Source organism: Protopterus annectens, chromosome 8.part1 (genome assembly GCF_019279795.1).
Source record: "Protopterus annectens isolate FY-2018-M chromosome 8.part1, PAN1.0, whole genome shotgun sequence".
NCBI lineage: Eukaryota > Metazoa > Chordata > Ceratodontiformes > Protopteridae > Protopterus > Protopterus annectens.
Window position 1 is genome coordinate 246,584,151 of NC_056742.1, and position 18,861 is coordinate 246,603,011.

The 18,861-nt window shown below is 46.5% G+C and overlaps 1 protein-coding gene across 2 annotated transcripts in view; it reads left to right on the forward strand.

Annotated features, from left to right (window-relative positions):
- ANKRD11 (ankyrin repeat domain 11) overlaps window positions 1–18,861 on the forward strand; it is a 1,034,395-nt gene that overhangs the window by 351,955 nt on the left and 663,579 nt on the right. For both annotated transcript variants that reach the window (XM_044081841.1, XM_044081842.1), the window contains exon 5: window positions 8,769–8,911. In XM_044081841.1, coding sequence (XP_043937776.1) covers window positions 8,769–8,911 — 143 coding nt within the window. The remainder of the gene's footprint in view (window positions 1–8,768; window positions 8,912–18,861) is intronic.

Sequence of the window (18,861 nt, forward strand, 5' to 3'; positions counted from 1 at the left end):
CCACGAGCTTTGCATTTTTTTGTTTAGGGCCTGCGCACAACCATAAGTCGTGCTCCACCTGCCAGGCCTTCATTCCGAAAATGTTGCGCAGCCATCTGCATGTGTTTAAACATTTATCTTGAGAATTGGCGCCTTAAGCACTTAGCATTGGGTATGGAGGGGCCTTCTGATCAGCCGTCGAGCCATCCAAGAAAAAGGCCAAGGTTGCTAGGCCTGAATCCGTAGCTGCACCTTCTCCATCTGATGTCCCTCCTGTGGCTGACGTCCGCCTGGAGGAACGATCGGTCGCCACTGATATGGATACAACAGGTACTGCTGTGGAAGCTGCACAACCAAGTGGAAGGCACGTCTTTGGAGGTAATGCAGATGTCTGCGACTGACGGTGAGAGGTAACCTCACCTTGTAACGGCCACCCAGACAGATCCCTGCACTACACAGTTTACTGAATCCAGGCCTATCTTGGCTCTGCCTGCTAGGCTTTCCCTCAAATGGAAAGAGAAAAGAAAGCATGTTTTTCCCACAGTAGAGAGCCAGCCTGATTGGCAGGCTTTTTCTCAAAGCCTTTTTTAATGCCTTCATGACTCTGAGGCCTACTACACCCTTAGCTTCCCCTGTGGCTCCTCCTGTGATGAGTCCTAGACCTCCGGCTTTGGATACTTCCCAAGCTGAAGCTGAGGAATCCTCTGACTCCTCTTCAGAGGATTCCCTGTCTTATATCTTCCAAATGCCATCTCCTCTTGGCTATGCCTCCCCTGTGGAAGAATCCGCAGAAACAGATTCCCCAGGTGAGGATCTCACCTTTGGGGAGACCATTTCAGAGATGAGGGAACATTTCCAATGGAACTCTTCTGAAATGACAGAAGTTCAGAAAAGATACTATGAACTTCTTCAGATAGATTCCTCTGCCCCTTTAGCTACTCCCAGTACTTCTGGCATTCATGGATGCTTTTAATGTGGCATCAGTTAATCTAGATTCCAGCCTCCTACACCAGGAAGGCCTGATCGATTCTACAAGGTCCCCGAGGGAGCCAAATTCCTTGTTAAGTGCCCTGCAGTGGACCCTGGCACTGTATCACTGTTAGCTGATAAGGCATCTAAGCCCCTTCAATCCTCCTCACTTCTCCCCAGAGACAAAGACAGCAAGGTCATGGAGCGCCTTGGTAAAAAGGTTTTACACCTCATCCATCTTGGCATTCAGGGCAATAAATGATCAAACACACATGTCCAAATATGCTGTAGCACTTTTAGGACAAGCCACTAATCTTTTGAGTGAAATCCCCGATTCCCTTGCCAAAATTCAGATAGCCAGCATTTTATCTCTATCCTCTCAGGTCACAAGGCACTCCATTCAGTGCAGTTATGATGCAGGTGAAGCTTCTGCCAGGTCTGCTGCATCTGCCTTTGTCCTGAGAAGATATTCCTGGCTAAGGTTACAACCCCTATCTGATGACATTAGGGCAAAACATTTGATTCGCCTATTGATAACGCTGCCCTTTTTGGGACAAAGGTGGCCGAGTTATTCAAACTTTGGAACAAAAGGGGAAGGACTTACAAGACCTGAAAAATGCCAGTTTCTCCTTATCTCCAAATTCCACAGGGACTACCCTTGAAAAACCCAATCCATCAGGAAACACTCTGCTCCTCCTCTTCTTTCCAGGGACAGAAAGACTGCCAGGAAGCAGACAGTGCCCTCCAAGCCTGCCCAGAAGCCGCAATTTCAAGACATGCCAGGTAGTCTGGGACTACCTGCCGTTCCTGAAACAACCTCTCAACTCCATTCCCCTATCCCTAAGGCTCTCTCACTGTCTCCCTGCTTGGAAAAATATCACCACAGGCAGGTGGATCTTGTCCATCATAGAGATGGGTTATTTTATGACCTGGATCACAACCCCTTCCTTGAGGGGCATTCCACAGCCCCCCCCCCCCACTCCCAAGAACAGCTTCCATTATTTCAGCCAGTTAGACAGCTGTATTGCCCAAGGAACAATTCAACCTGTCCCCAAGACAGAAAAGGGAAAGGGTTTATGTTCAAGACTCTTCCTAGTCCCAAGAAAAGATGGCCCCTGGAGACCAATCTTAGATCTTTCCCACCTCAGTCTCTTTCTGCATTTTCCCACCTTTTGAATGCTCACTCTGCAGACCCTCTTCCCTTTGATTTTTCTTCAGGGGTTCTTGACCATCTTGGACATCAAGGATGCCTACCTGCCCATCCCCATAAGGCATAACTACAGGAAGTACCTGTGGTTCTTTGTGGCTTCCTCACATTTTCAATTCTGTGCCAAGCCCTTCAGACTTTCTGCCACACCAGGGTTCTTCGCCAAGTGCTTGACACCAGTGAAGGCCTTCTGCAAGACCCAACGGATTCAACATTTCATTTACCTAGATGACCTTGTCATCCAGGCAGACTGCAAAGAATCCCTGCTGTGACATCTACAAACAGGAATATCACTCCTGCAAGCACCGGGCTTCAGGATAAATTACCTCAAGTCCAACCTGACCCCCCCCTATCAGGTCCAAATATTCCTGGGGTGCAGAATAGGACGGATGTCATGAGAGCCTTTCTGCCACCCTAAAAGGTGGAAAGCTTAAGACAGTACCTACCCACTGTCCTTCAGGCCACAGATTTAATGGCCAGGCAATAGCTGAGACTCCTGGGTCATATGGCATTGACCATTCCCATTTTGCCATTGGCAAGGCTCCACATGAGAAAGCTATAAAGGTACCCAAGTTCTATTTGCATACAGCATACTCATCCCTAGAGTTCAATATCCCCTTCCTACCTTGCCTCAAGAAAGAGATTCGATGGTGGTTGGATCAAGTGAACTGCAACCCAGGACCCCCTTTTCAGGCTCCCTTGCCAGTGCAGGAGATGTACACAGATACCTCAGATCTGGGCTGGGGCACAGCCATGGGTTCTTTGAGTCCAAGGCACTTGGCTGGACTTCATCAAACAGGAACATATCAATATCAGAGAGATGAGAGCAATTCTGTTGGCCCTAAAGGCCTTCCAGTATACACAGAAGCAGGGCCCACTAAAATTGTTCACAGACAACACTACAATTCTGTGGTATGTGAACAAGCAGGGGGGAACAAAATCGTACTTGCTATGGAGACTAGACTAGCTCTCCAAGTGTGGGAACTTGCCATGAAACAGGGAGTCACACTACAGGCAGTGTATATCCCTTCAGAGCAGAATACTCAGACAGACACAATAAGCAGGTCCATGTCACAGTCCCATGAATGGATGCTCCACAGGGATGTGTTGGACATAGTCCACAAATGGGATGCCCCTCAGATCTGTTTGCCTCCCCTATGAACAGACAGCTTCATCCTTTTACACCAGGCTGCCCAGTCCTCTGGCAAGGGCAATGGATGCCTTCTCAATCTCTTGCAGGGGGATGTTTCTGTATGCATTTCCCCCCTTCCCACATCTCCAGAAAGTCCTACTGAAAATCCAGCAGGACAAACCAGAAATCTTGTTGGTGACTCCCTTTTGGCCAAGAAAGCACTGGTTCCCTCTCCTTCTGCATTTAGCCAGGGGCAGTCACCACAAGTTACCTCACAGAGTGGACCTTTTTACAAAGGACAAGGGATCCCTAATTCACTCCCACCTATAATCTCTGAACCTTACCTTGTGGGTGATAGAATTCTGATCGCTTACAGACTCCTCTGCAATGAGAAAGTGCTTACAGTCCTGCAGGAGGCCAGGAAACGTAATACTGGGAGGTCTTGTATGTCTAAATGGAAATGATTCTCCATGTGGTGTCTACAAAGACAGTTGGACCCTTTCCAGGGTAATGTCCTTTTGGTACTCTCATAACTGTATGAACTCTTGCAGACAGGGTTGGCATACTCCTCTGTCAAAGCCCTACTTGCTGCTATTTCAGCTTGTCTATCTCTATATCGCCCTTTGGCTTCTCGATTGCCTGCAAAGTTATTCCTAAAAGGAGTGCTGCATCTCAAGCCCCCCAGGGAACCCATCCCACCACCCTGGGCTCCCTTTGAACCAGCTTCTAAGGCCTCTCTTAAACACTGCACTGGGAAAACAATGCTCCTAGTAACCTTGACATCAACTAGAAGAGTGTCAGAGTTACAGGCCCTCATGGCCATCCCTCCTTTCCTCATCTTCCACAAAGTCAGGGTAACCCTTAAGACCAACCCGTCCTTCATGCCCAAGGTGGTCAATGCGCTGTTCTTAAGCCAAGCTATTCAGCTTCCCACCTTTTTCACCCATCCTCAGAGTGACAGTGCTTTACATTCCCTTGATGTGCATAGACAGCTTAGGTTTTACCTAGACAAGAACAAATCTATCAAAAAGTCGGACTAATTGAGAAAGACAGTTTCAGCCTGAATTTCCAGAGCAATTTCCTTCTGCTATGCATACCATGAGAAATCTTTGGGGTCCATAATTAAAGCTCACTCTACTAGGGCTATGACTTCATCTGGAGCTTTTTCTAAAGGATTGGACACTGCTCCCATTTTAGAGGCAGCTACACAGACCTCTGTCCACACCTTTACCAAGCATTACAAATTGAACAACATTTCCATATCCAGGGATGGATTTGCCAGGGCAATCTTCCATGGAGTTATAGAAAATAGTTCCAAGCCACCACCCTCTTCTTCCCAGTCAGCTTTGGCACTCACCCAAGAGTTGGAATACTGCAATATGAGAATCGAGGAACATAACATAGAGTAGTGATGTAAAATCTTACATAACCATAGATGTCCTCTTCCATGTTGCAATATTCCTTCCCTCCCGCCTTTTCCTCCTCTTTCCTTGAACTGTTGCTTCTTGGATGGCACTGCATTTGTACAATTTTTCTGGGACTGGGGCCTGATTGAGGCACTCAGTTCTGAGGTATGGTATGTGCAGATGTCACTTTTATGGCCCACATTCCCTTAGCTAATGTCAGATGTGTCACATACCCAGCAGTGACTACAAGCTTTTGTATACTGGCCGGACGTTTGGGTAGCAAGAGACAAAACCCCAAGAGCTGGAATACTGCAAGATGGAAGAGGACATCTATGGTTATGGTAAGATTTCACACAACTATTCTTTCTCGTGGTTCTGCACCAGGACCCTGTGTCCTCTGGCCTGAAGGACAGATACCTTCTCCTTTCACTTCCAGTGGACAGGGAGGTTTCTATACACCTACCCTCCACTGTTTCTACATCGCAACCTAATCTCTGTGTGGATGTTTGGGCTCTGATCCCTAAAAGCTATGTATTTTCAAATGATGTGGGTCAGGTTTTACAGGAGGCCAGGAAGTGTAATATCAGGAAATAGTCACACCCCAGCCCCTCCATTTGGTGTCACAAGCACAGGCTTGAACCACTGTTTTCTAGGACACCTACCCACCACCCCAACCCCCATACTTCAGTATCTCTGAGCTTCTACACTCTTGGTTAGCCATGAAAGCCTATTTGCCTCTGGATCCTCATGTCATGTCCAGGACAGAAGTCAAGCTCTTCCCGAAAGGAGTCACGCACCTTAAGCTTCCAAGGAAGTCAGTTAATCAACCATGGGATCTTAATTTTTATTCTGGAAAAACTCACTCAACCCCCTTTTTAAGCCAGATGCATCCGCCATCTTAACATTTTGCACATGTAAGACTTTTCCTCCTACTGTTTCTAACCTCGGCACACAGGGTGTCTGAATTCCAAGCCCTCATGACTGCTCCTCCATTTCTTATCCACAAGGACAGGATAATGCTTAGGACCAGTCCTCCTTTCATGCCTAAGGTAGTGAATGAACTATCCCTCAGTCAAACATTTCACCTAACTGCTTTTTTTTCCCCAATCCTTAAAATAGGGGGTAACGAGTCATACATTCCCTAGACAGTCACAGGCTGTTGAGGTTCTATTTGGACAAAACAGACAATCAGAAGAACTGACCAACTAATTGTTTCTTTCATGGATGCCAAGCTGGGTCAACCAATCACAAACCAAAACCATTGCATCCTGGATATTGATGGCTATCTCATTCCACTACTTTCAGCATGCTAAATTCTTGCTTTCCTGCCCTAAGACACATTTAACCTGGGTGATTGCCTCTTCTGGTGCTTTCCACGAGGGTGTTGGTACTGGGCCCATCTTGGAAGTGGCCACTTGGTCATTTGTCCACACCTTCTTCAAGCATTGCAAAATTGATGCCTTCTGCAGGTCTAGGACTGCCTTTGCCAGATCAATCCTCTATGGTCTCCTTGACAGTTCTTTACTCTAGCCATCCACCTCACTTTCTTTTTTCTCTTCAGTTGTAGGAATCACCCATCTGTTATGAATACTGCAACAGTGATTTCAGTTTGGACATAGTACAGTTGTGTAAGAACTTACTATAACCATAGCTATCCTACTGATCACTATTGTAGTATTCCTTCGCTCCCTCCTTCACCTCTACCCTTTTGCCTTCAGATCACATATGCATATATCATTTCTTGGGGGAGTTTCTACTTGTTCGAGCTACACCCCTTCTAGCTGACCATTTTCCACTCTGTTGTCTTCAGGCTGCTGACTTTGAGATGATCTGATAATCGTGTGTACATCTATTCTCATACCCTGATACACATGAGTTGAGGTTACACATCGGACATGTGCCCTTGGTAATGTAAAGCTTTTGTACTCCGCCCAGACATCAGTGATGATCGGACATGTGCCCTTGTTAATGTAAAGCTTTTGTACTCCGCCCAGACATCAGTGATGAAAACCCATGTGTTATGAATACTGCAGCAGTGAGCAGTAGGACATCTGTACTTTCTCGTGGGAGCTTTCTCATTCCAGGGATCTTGATCTACATATCAACTTGATGGAAATGTTGGCAGTCCTGTTAGGCTTCATGACTTTAACGAGTCTGTAGATAATGGGTGTCTAAAGTAAACAGCATCATGGTAATGTGACATTTATGCAAGGAGGCACAAGCTCGTGTCTGCTGTGCAGATCAGCAGTACAGGAGAGGAATTTAGAGCCTAAATTCAACTTGGAGCTCTGAGCAGTTTATTTACCCTTTGCATTGTAGAAGTTTAGCCTGCAACTGGAACAGACCACTAGCAGGGAACCATGAATATAAGTTGATCATGTGGTGCTTCTGGCAGCTGACAAACAAATGATGGTCTTCCTGAGGTAGAGTTATTTTGGCTGTCCTGTGAGCCAACTCCCAGGGAGGTACATGAGGTACTCGTACAACAAGACCTGGAGGGTGGACACTTTTCCCTTCCAGTGGCAACACCTCCAAACCAGCGGTCTTATTGTTAGTTGGATTTATCTCATGGAACACCCTCTTTTTGGTAGCAGTTACATCTGAAAGCAGAGTTGCCAACCCTGATGTCAAACCAGACATGAAGTCTTTCACACTGGTTGTTTACCCTCAGAATAACTTCTACCTCTATTCGAAAGTGGTTTTAGAAATGTCTGCCGGTATTTTTCCTCAGAACCTCAGAACAGTTGGGAAAGGATCCTACATGCACAGTATTTGCATGTGTTAGACATTCAGAAACAATTGTGGTATATTGTTTGGATAGAACAAAGTCCATCAAACAGACCAGTTGTTTGTAATGTATGTGCAGTGAGAGGAGGGTAGACTGGTCAGTAAGCATATACTCTCCAAGAGACTAGTGAACTTCATTGTCTTTCTACTTTGGCAAGAAAGACAAGTGTCTGTAGCTAAGGTAAAGAGCAGATTGTATCAGGGCAGCATCCTCTTCCACAGTTTGTCGGGTCTCAACACAGACCACCTGCAAGGTGGCTACTTGGTCATCAGTCCATACATTCTCCAAACATTGTAAGCTGTATGGAAGTATCTTTCCCAAATATTAAGAATAATGCCGCGGTACATAATATCTGTGAGCGTAGTATAATTGTGTGGGAACTCATCACAACAGTAGTTTGAATATAACCCCTGTTGAAGTACTAGTACCTACCCACTTTCCCTTCAGGATGACTCCCTCTTTCATCTCCCTTGCAAAGAGGCATAGTGCTATAGAGACTGGAAACAACGGGGGGAGGGGGGTCTGTACTTTTAAACTACCACAATAAAATCAGATGTCCCACTTGGAGAGCATTACTTTTGCAAGATTTGCTGGCAGAGAAAACAGTGGAAGATGGTGTGGGCTAGCTTTCCTGTTCAGGATGCTCTACTGTACATCCGTATATGGAAGATTGTGGTCTGTACGCTGAGATATGGGAATAAATCTGGTGGGGCAGACTTCAGTCTGTAACTGATTCCCTTCTTTTATGAATGTTACTGTGTAGCAGTGACCCTACTTGACCATCTACTGCTATGATGATCTTGTCACACAACTACAGAGAGTAAAAATACTATTTTGTGTAAAAGTGCAAAAAACAAAATGTTTGCATTGCACTGGTTGTAACTCTGCCAGAATATAAATAACCAGAGACTTGATCAGTATTTTTATTTTATCAGTACATATCTTAGAAAAGAGAGCAACTAGAAAATAAGTTTTATGCCCCTTAAGCTGTATGTAAAAGAAGAAAAAATTCAGAGATTTTTAGTGTTTTTTGCAATGAACTTGATAACTATTTGTTTTGGGTTTAGCATTAGTTCTAAATTTAAATCCGTGAAATTTGTGTAATAGGCCAAATTGACAAGCAGAGATTCAAGCTTTATTAAAATATTTTGACAAATTTAGGCTACTGTAGAAACGAGATGCTTGTTAGTATGTTTGAGAGGCTTGCACATGGTGACAGGGTTGTGTTGGTCTGTCTGATACTCCCCATTGTCATCTTCATTCACTGTTTGTATTCTTGACTTCTAGGGTGGACAGCATTGCATGAGGCGTGTAACAGGGGTTATTATGATGTTGCTAAACAGTTGCTTGCTGCAGGAGCAGAGGTCAACACAAAAGGTTTGGACGATGATGCACCTTTACATGATGCTTCAAATAATGGTCATTATAAGGTCAGTACCTTTTATCTTAGAGTTTGACTTGTTTCAGCCATGTTTCAAAATTATAGTTTGATAATGTATTGTCTTCTAACGTAGAAGTTTTTTTTTGGTGGACCTTTGAATTATTTACCTCATACACTGAAGTTGTAGAAATCAGTGTATCGATAGAAACATTTTTGTGTTTCTATTCCCATGTTACAGTATTCATCACATATGAATTTTAGTGATCTTGCTTACCCGAGTGTCCGGCCAGTATACAAAAGTTTTCAGTCACTGTGTGGTGCGTGGGACTTCTGATATGGCTAGTGGAACGTGGGCCATAAAACTGATGTCTACATGCACCGGCAAGTATAAGTGCGGCTGTCAGATACCCCACAAGGATGCCCATGATCCATGTGTCTCTCTTGTTTAGGTCGGTCGTACGACTACAAGCCCTGCGCCATTTGTCAGGCGTTTGTGCCCAAAACTTTGAGCAGCCTTCTGCATGCGCTCAACCTGTATCTAGAAAATCAGCAACTAAAACAGATAGCCTTGGGTATAGAGGGTTCCGCCGACGTACCTGCTGAACTGCCAAAAAAGAAAGCCAAGATTATCAGGCCTACCACTACCGCTGCGCCTCTTGCGTGAGACCTTCAGCCTTTGGCTGACGTCGGCCTGGTAGAGGATTCGGGCTCTGCCGCCTAGGATATAGTGAGTACCTCTTACGGAAACCACACAATCCTATGTGGAGGGCACTTCCGTAGAGGCTTTTCTGATGTTGGGGGGGGGGCAGAGATTCCGGTAGGTCTGTCTGATCCCTCCAGATGTTCTTCGTGTTTCACTGTTGCAGTCTTCACATTTGGATTATCCCTGCCAGTGTAGCCCTCGGCCGGCCCAAATACCAGAGGTTTAGTATTTCTGCATCAGTTGCTGTTGCATCATGACTGCCGTCAGATCGTCAGTAGTATAAAGTAAGGCAGCTGACGCCATTACATCAGTCTTTCTTGCTGTGGAGCCCGAAGCAGTTCGCACAAGCACTGGTCGGCCGCTACCTGAGTTTCATCTTCCGAATTGAAGCTGAAGTCTTCTAAAGCTAAGTACCCCGTTGGGGATCCTTTTTTCTTGCACTGACCGATGTCAGCAAAAGTTAACAATTGTCTCACCTGTGAAAAGCAAATACCGCACAGAGACTTCAATTCTTACTGCGTCACTTGCTTAGGCCCAGACCGCGACTTCCCCCGCTGTCGCTTCTGTGCTTTGTTCAATGCCAGAACTATCCGTCGTCGGGCCCTTATTGCAGCTAGATATTTTCGCTTGCAGTTCTCGAATTCCGATATGGCTTCGGTAAGCCATCCGACAGCAGATCTTCCGAAAAAATGTAAAGATAAAGACAGAGAGACCGCACAGGTCCAAACCCACCAACGACGCTCTCGTTAAGCTAGTCGTCAGTTCTCCAGTCCTCAGTGAGGTGCTTTCGCAGCCTCTGATGCCCGTTTCTGTGGCTTCGCAGGCCGCTACCAAGACCCTTACGGAGTCCAGTATGCTGCAAAACTCTACTTCGACTAAGGATCCTGCGGTCTTCTCTACCTTGTATGGTTCCGGAGCGCTGAGGAGGCACCGGCTTCTGAGAAAGTCCTTTGCACTACCGATTCTTGACACAAACAGACTTTTGTGACAACCATTCTTTCGAAACCACAGAGTTTCTTAGGCCCAGGTTACAAACCACACCCAAGAAACCGACGGCCTAATCTCAGGCACCTGCTTCCTTGCCTCAGTCTCAAATGTTTAAAATGGTGGAAGAGCTTATCATGCTGATCAGGGGAAGCCAAGCTACCCCTTCTAAGAGAAAAAGAGGTCTGTCCCCTGTAGTTTTGTCTGAACAGGTGTCCGATGGCTCTGATGCATCTGAGTATGAAGACATGCAACCCCTCTCTGCTTATGAGGATTCTGATGCAGAGGATTCCATTCCTTCAGCCTCTCCCACAGAGGATTTTCCCTTTGGGAAAACCCTTCACACCTTAAGGGAACATTTCCAATGGGAAAGTCAGGACTACCCTCAGTCTAAAAAGAGACTCAGGGAATTCTTAGATCTTCCACAGCACAGACCCCTGGCCATCCCTCCAATCCTGGATGCTGTGGAGGATGTTTTCCTGGAATCCAGCTTGACTCCTGACACCCTTCCTCCTGCACCCAGTAAACCAGACAGGTTCTAGATGTTATACATGATGCCAGATGCCCTAGCACTAGGAAGTCTTATGCTGACAAATGGAAAAGGTTCTGCATCTGGATTCAGGCTAAGGGAGCCAATACGGCAGAGCCCTCCCTCCCTCTCATCCTGGATTACTTAGCTGACCTGCTACACAGTGGACTCCATTTTCCTGTATTAAATTTCATGCCTCTGCTATCTCTGCTAATTTTCCCACTGAGCAGCCCCTTTTCTCCCACCCTCTGAGCAAACAAGACGGGCTAGCAACTTGAGGCCACCCAGAAAAACACCAACCCTAGCTTGGGACCTTAACTTTGTGTTGGAAAAGCTCACCCTACCCCGCTTTGAAACTGCCCCTTCAGCAGAGCTAAAATTTCTCTCCTGGAAGACCGCTTTCCTTCTGGCCATCACTTCAGCCAGAAGAGTCTCTGAGCTGCAGGCACTCATGGCTGTGGAACCCTTCATCATCTTCCATGCTGACAGGGTATCCCTCAGGACTAACCCATCCTTCATGCCCAAGGTGGTGTCCAGTGTGGCTCTCAACCAATCCATTCATTTGCCGACCTTTTTCCCTGACCTACAGAACAAAGGGGAAAGGATCCTGCACTCTAGATGTGCACAGACTGCTCAGATTCTATCTAGACAGGACTAAATCCTTCAGAAAGTCTGATCAATTGCTGGGTAGCTTTGCTACAGGAGCAGAGGGCAAAGCCATCTCCAAACAAACCACCGCCAAATGGTAGCACACTGTATCCATTCCTGCTACAAACAACATGGCAAACCTCCCCCCAAGGGGGTCAGGACTCACTCCACCAGAGCAGCCGCCACCTCTGCAGCTTTCCTCAGAGGAGTCCCCCCAGGGACATCCTGGAAGCTGCCACCTGGGCATCTGTTCATACCTTCACCAAACATTACCACCTGCCTGTCTTCTCCAAATCCAAGACAGGGTTTGCCTCTGCAGTCTTGCAGGGCATTCTAGCCAGCCCCTAGTTTCCTTGACTGCCTTCACCCTTTTCACCAGCTTTGGGAATCAACCCAAATGTGGTGACTGCAACAGTGAAACACAAAGAACATAGTACAGTTGTGTACACTTACCATAAATGTAGATGTTCGAGTGTATTCACTGTTGCAGACCTGGATGTTGTTCGTGTTTCACTGTTGCAGTCATCGCTGTCAGTTTTGTGCCTTATTTAAATGGTGAACTATTCGTAGTCTGTATATTTGCGCTTCTAAATATTTTGGTACTCTGTTCAATTATCCAGATATGTCTTCGGTAAGCAATCTGATTACCGACATTCCAAAAAAAACGCAAAGATAAAGGGATAGGCCGCCTAGGTACAAAGCTGCAGATGACTCTTCTAACCTAGTCACCAGTTCGCCGGTACTCAGTGATGCCTTTCACAGCCCCTGATACCCGCTTCTTCAGATTCGCAGGCCTCTACTGAGACCCATTCGTAGTCTGGTATGCTGCAAGATGCTTCAGCTGTGGAACCTTACAGTTCTGGTTTCTTGCCCTCCATCCCCCACTTCTTTCTTCTCTTTCCTTACTTGGGACATATTGGTATTTACTTTCTACTGGTGGGTTCTTCCACCAGAACCTGTCTCTCACTTGGGGGCTTCTGACAAGTTCATCAGTCTTGAAGCGACAGCAACCGTCGCAGAAATACTAAGCCTCTGGTATTCGGGCCGGGCAAGGGCTACCCTGGCAGGGATAACCCAAATGTGATGACTGCAACAGTGAATACACTCTAACATCTACATTTATGGTAAGTGTACACAACTGTACTTTCCTTACAGTCACCTGATTCCAGGCCTTCCTCACTTCAGATGCCTGCCAGGCCTCTCAAGAGGTAGGAAAAAAGGAAGCACATCTCCCCTTGTCCTGAAAGCATGCCTGACTGGCAGGCCTTCAGACAAAGTTTGTTTTAATGCTTTCATGGCCTTACGGCCTACCACTGCAGGGACTTCTACGATCCTTCCTCTCCTCCTATTCTGAGTCCAAGGTCTCAAACATCAGACCCATCCATGAGGGGAGAGGAGGATTTTTCTGATTCTTCATCTGAAGAATCACTCTCCAGTACCTCTCAGAGGAAGAATCCGTTTACCCTGACTCCCAAGCTGAGGATTTGACCTTTGAGGAAACCATTACCAAGATGAAAGAACATTTTAAGTGGGAATCCTCTGAAATGACAGGTTCAAAAAAGGTATTATGACCTCATTCAGATGAATTCCCCAACCCCTACTGCTGTCTCTCCAAGTCTGCCTGCCTGGATGCCTTCTCTTCAGCATCCTTGAACCCTGATTCACAACCCCCTTCTCCACGCAGACCCATTAGATTTTATAAAGTCTCTGAAACTGCTAAGTATCTTAAGAGTCCTCCAGCAGACCGTGCCACCATTTCCATCTCCACGGACAAGGCATCTAAACTATTACCCACCACCACCACCACCATTCTCCCTGCTGACAAAGACAGCAAAGTCATGGAACGTCTGGGTAAGAAAATTTACACCTCTGCTATTCTGGCCTTCAGGGCTACTAACTACCAGACACACATGGCTAAATATGCCTTATCCCTCCTGGAGAAAGCCTCCAAGGAATTGTCTGATACACCAGAGTTTGCTGCCAAAGCTTCACTGTCTTCCCTTCTGGCTCTCACCTCCTAGGTTACCAGGCACTCTATAAAGTGCATTTATGAGCTGCTGAAGCCACAGCAAGGTCAGCAGCATCAGCTTTGAGAAGATATTCCTGGCTATGCCTCCAGCCCCTTCCAGATGACTTTAGGGCAAAGCTGATTGATGCCCCCTTGCACAACATAGCTTTGTTTGGTACAAAAGTGGCTGATTTTCCCCTTTTGCTGTAGTGACTTAAATAAGAGATGCAGGATTTAAAACACCTGCTAGTCTCTCCTATCCCAAAATTCCAAAGAAATTACCCAGCTAAAACTCAGTTTGTTAGAAAGCACTCTTGCCCTGCTTCTCCCACAAGGTCTAGAAAAACAACCAGGAAGTAACCCCATCTTGCTAGAGCTTCCCCCTACTTTAACCAGAGGCTGCCCTTTCAAGACAAGGCAGGTAGTATCTGACTACCTGCCAACTATGAAACCCCCACCCCCTCGTTCTCTCCCTCTTGTCAGTTCGTCTCTCACTGTCTTCCTGTGTGGACATCCATCACCTCAAACGAATGGGTACTTTCAGTCATTCAAAATGGGTACTTTATGACCTGGCTTATGCCCCCAAAGCGAAGGGGTATCCCACAACCTCCAAAACAACTACACATATTTCAGCCAGTACTAGGAACCCTTCTGGCTCAAGGCACCATCAAAACAGTGCCATTGGCTGCAAAATGGAGAGATTTCTTCTCCAGGATTTTCTAGTCCCAAGAAAAGACTGTCCTTGGAGACCAATCCTGGATCTCTCTCTTCTCAACCTCTTCCTTCAGGTTCCTACTTTAAGATGTTGATCTTACCAACTCTTTTTCATCTTCTGCTTCCCCAAGGGTTCATGGCCACCTTAGATATAAAGGATGCCTACCTTCACATCCCCATAACGCAAAGTTTCAGGAAATATCTGAGGTTCTTGGTGGGCCCTTCTCACTTCCAATTCTCTGTCTTGCCCTTTGGCTTTCCATTGCACCCAGGTATTCACCAAATGCATGGTTCAGTTATTGCTTTTTTGCAGAACAAAAGGAATCCAGATATTACCTTATCTCTATGACCTGCTTGTACAGGCAGACTGCAAGGAGACCCAGCTGCAACACACACAATCTTGCCATTGCTCTCCTCCATCCCTGGGATTTCAGATCAACTTCCCAAAATCCCACCTGGAACCTTCTGAAGACATTGTCTTCTTGGGGTGCAGGATTCGCACCGACATCATGAAAGCCTACCTCTCCCCCAAAAGGTGGAAGGCTTGACAGAACACCTACTCCTGGTCCTTTAGACAGAAATGACAGCAAGGCAGTACCCTAGGCTCCTGGGCTACATGGCAGCCACTATCCCCATGTTACCATTAGCAAGACTCTATATGAGAAAGTTGCAATGGTACCTAAGGTCAGTCTGGACCCAGCACTCACACCCCTTGGAGTACAGGGTTCCCTTCCTGCCCTGCATCAAACTAGAAATCCGGTGGTGGTTGAAGCAAGTGAGCCTCAATCCAGGTCTTCCCCTCTAACAGTCCCAACCCAAAAAGAATATGCACACATATGCCTCATACTTGGGCTGAAGAGCAATTCTGGGCCATCTGAAAGTGCAGGGGCTATGGCTGGAGCCACACAAAAAATAACACATCAGTGTCCGAGAGATGAGGGCAATTCTCCTGGCCCTTCAAGCCTTCCAACCCTGTCTACAGCAGGGACCACTAAAGATCTTTACAGTCAATACCACAGTGTTGTGGTATCCCAGCAAACAGCCCCCCCCCCACTGGTTGTAGAAGGAAATAGTCCACAAAAACTGACAGGACAAAAAAAAGCCATAAAGGTGATAGATGGACTACTGAGGATAAGGAAGCAATTGTGTATTGTTACCATTATGTAAGAAGCCCAGAATTTCTGGATAAAATGTATTCAGAAAGATAGAGAGAAATTAGAGGAAAGAAAAACACTTGAACTAAGACAACTAACCTTCACTTAAAATAACAAAAAGGCTTGTACCAAAGATATCCAAGAATACGATTTAATAACTGTAGTGCTTTTGTTCGTTACAATGAAAGAACTTCAGACAAAAGCCAATGTCCTTCAAGAATGCAACTGCAGTCCTGACATATGGGTTGTCCTGCCTCAGGCAGCCCCCGGTCGGCCAGATTCCAAAGTCTGGGTCCGGCTTCGGCCGATGTCGCCTCCTCCCCGACGTCAGAACGGCTGGAGTATAAAGGCATCCGCCGATGCCATCTTCTTCAGTCTTTCTTGCCGCGCGGTGCCCGAAGCAGAAGCAGTTCACAAGTGCCGGTCAGTCAGCTCCTGTGTTTTTTCAGTTACCAAAGTCATCTAAAAGCTAAGTACCCCGTTGGGGAACATTTTTTCTTGCCTCAGCCGATGTCAGAACACATTGAAAAAGTTAATAATTGTTTGTCTTGTGGTAAACAAATACCTCATAAGGACTTCCATTCTTATTGCCTCCCTTGCCTGGGCCCAGACCACGACGTCTCGGCCTGTGCTTGCTTTAATAAGCGCACTCTCAGGTGCCGGGCAGAATTTGCCGAAGACTTTTTTGGCGAATCTTACGCTTACATCATGCCATCGGAACAACCGTCAGCACAAACTACCAAAAAACGAAAGGATCGGGACCGACATCCTCGGCCCGTGTCTTCCACCGATCTAACGCCTAAGCCCTCTGCGAGTGCTTCGGTCCCTTCAGAAGCGGTAATCCAACCGCTCCAGGCCGACGACACCGCATTAACACATTCTTCGGTCGCGGACACTACACCAGTGCCGGTTGTTGATTTTCCTCCAGAAACCGAAGTTCTGGAACTACCCGACACCATTCCTGTGGACAAAGTTACCCCTGCATGTGGGGCAGCTAGGCTGCCTGTATCTATGTCCATCAAGGCCTTTGCACACGCAAAGGCCGCCAGCCAGGCCAAGGCCCATTCTAAACCTACTTCTCAGGCCCCTTCTTCTGATAGACAGATCATGTCTCTTGCTGCAGATCTAATCTCTCTTATCAGGGGGTCTCAGCTTCACCCAGACAGAGGTTCTCAGCCGCCTGCGGAAAAAAGGCCTAGAACTGAGCAGGCAGACAACCTCTCTTCATATGAAGCCTCTGGGGATTCAGAGCATTCAGATACCCAAGAAGAATCCTTCCAGGCCTATGAGGACTCTGATGCTGAGGAATCAATTCCCTCTGCCTCTCCTCCAGAGGATTTTTCTTTTGGTGAAGTCCTCCACTCCATGAAGGAACATTTTAAGTGGCAGGGTCAGGAATTTTCAGATTCTAGGAAAAGGCTTCGTACCTTCCTTAAATTACCCCAGCAGAGACCTTTAGCTACCCCTCCAGTTTTGGATGTCCTGGATGATGTATTCTCAGACTCCAGTGCTTCCCCTGATTCTCTCCCTCCTGCTCCTGTCAAGCCAGACAGATATTACAGGGTCCCTGACACTCACAAGCATCTCTTTAAGGCCCACTCTGTGGATCTAGAAACTGTTTCACAGGGCCTCAAAGGAGTGGCTACCTCCTCAGCCAAAAATCCACTGCCAGCTGACAGGGAAGCAAGGTCCCTGGAGAGATGGGGTAAAAAAGTTTATACCTCTTCCACCCTTGCCATGAGGTCACTTAACTGTCTTTTTCATATGTTTCAGTACCAGGATTATTTACTGGATGATTTGCAGAAAAGCTAGCCTCTCCTGAGCCTATAGATAGAAAGGCATTGCAGGATTTGGTTCATAATACTCAGCAGGTTAGCAATCATTTTCTTCAGTGTGGTTATGATGCATTGGAGGCTTCATGTAGGGCAGCTATGACAGGGGCTGTTATCCGTAGACTTGCTTGGTTAAAAGAACAGCCACTGCCGGATCATGTTAAAGTAAAGCTCCTGGACGCACCTCTGGATAAACAGCTTTTTGGTGCTAATGCTCAGGATGTGTTAAAGTCTATTGAGGAGAAGGCAAAATCAGTACAGACTGTAAAGGATTTCCTTCAGGTTCAGCCACCCAGATTCAGCAGGAATTGGCCTTCAAAGAATTGGTCCTTTCCAGACTCTGGCAAGTTTCAAAGGGGAAAGAACAGGCGTGCACGAGGTAGAGAGCAATACCGAGGCTCCTACAGGGGCCGCCAATGGCAACCACAAAATCAGAGAAGTGACACAGGTAGTTCACCTGCACCAGAGGGACAATCACAATGACTTACCTTTCACTCCGCCTACCAAGGCTCAAAGAGAAGCACCTCTAGGTGGAAAATTATCTTTATTCTCAGAAAACTGGCACATTATAACAAAGGACAATTGGATTCTGGACATAATAGACAGAGGTTACAGGTTCCACTTCCATACCTTACCAACAGGACAAGGCATGCCAAACCTGCCACAAAATCAAAGGGCAGAGGCACTCATAGAAGTCTCAAAGCTGTTACAAATAAAAGCAATAGAGAAGGTTCCTCCTCAGGAACAAGGCCAGGGATTTTATTCAAGACTGTTCCTTGTTCCAAGAAAAGAAAAACAATGGAGGCCTATATTGGACTTGTCCGTTCTAAATACTTTTCTCATGGTGCCAAAATTCAAGATGCTGACGTTACAGCAACTTCTTCCCATGCTGGGCAAGGGTCTTGGCTGGTTACTCTGGACCTCAAGGAGGCATACCTGCATGTCCCTATCAGACACAGTTGCAGAAGATACCTCAGATTTCTTGCAGGAACAGAGCACTATCAATTCTCAGCATTGCTGTTTGGCTTATCTACTGCGCCCAGAGTATTCCCGAAATGCCTGGCATCAGTAGTGGCACATTGCAGACTCCAGGGGATTCAAATATACCCTTACCTGGATGACTGCCTCATACAAGCAGACAGCAAACAAACCTTGATAAAACACTTGGATTATGTCATTCATTTGCTGCAGGCTTTGGGATACACAGTCAACATTCAAAAATCAAGACTACTGCCATCCCAAGAGATTATTTTTCTAGGAGCAAAGCTGGACACACAGCTACAAATGGCTTTCCTCACAGAGGAGAAACAAAAGCATTTAACCGATTAATTCAAAAGCCTAGCAAAACAAACTCACCTGACCGCAAGGAAGACCCTGCAGGCCCTGGGGTTCATGGCATCTTGCATTCTTCTAATCCCTCTGGCAAG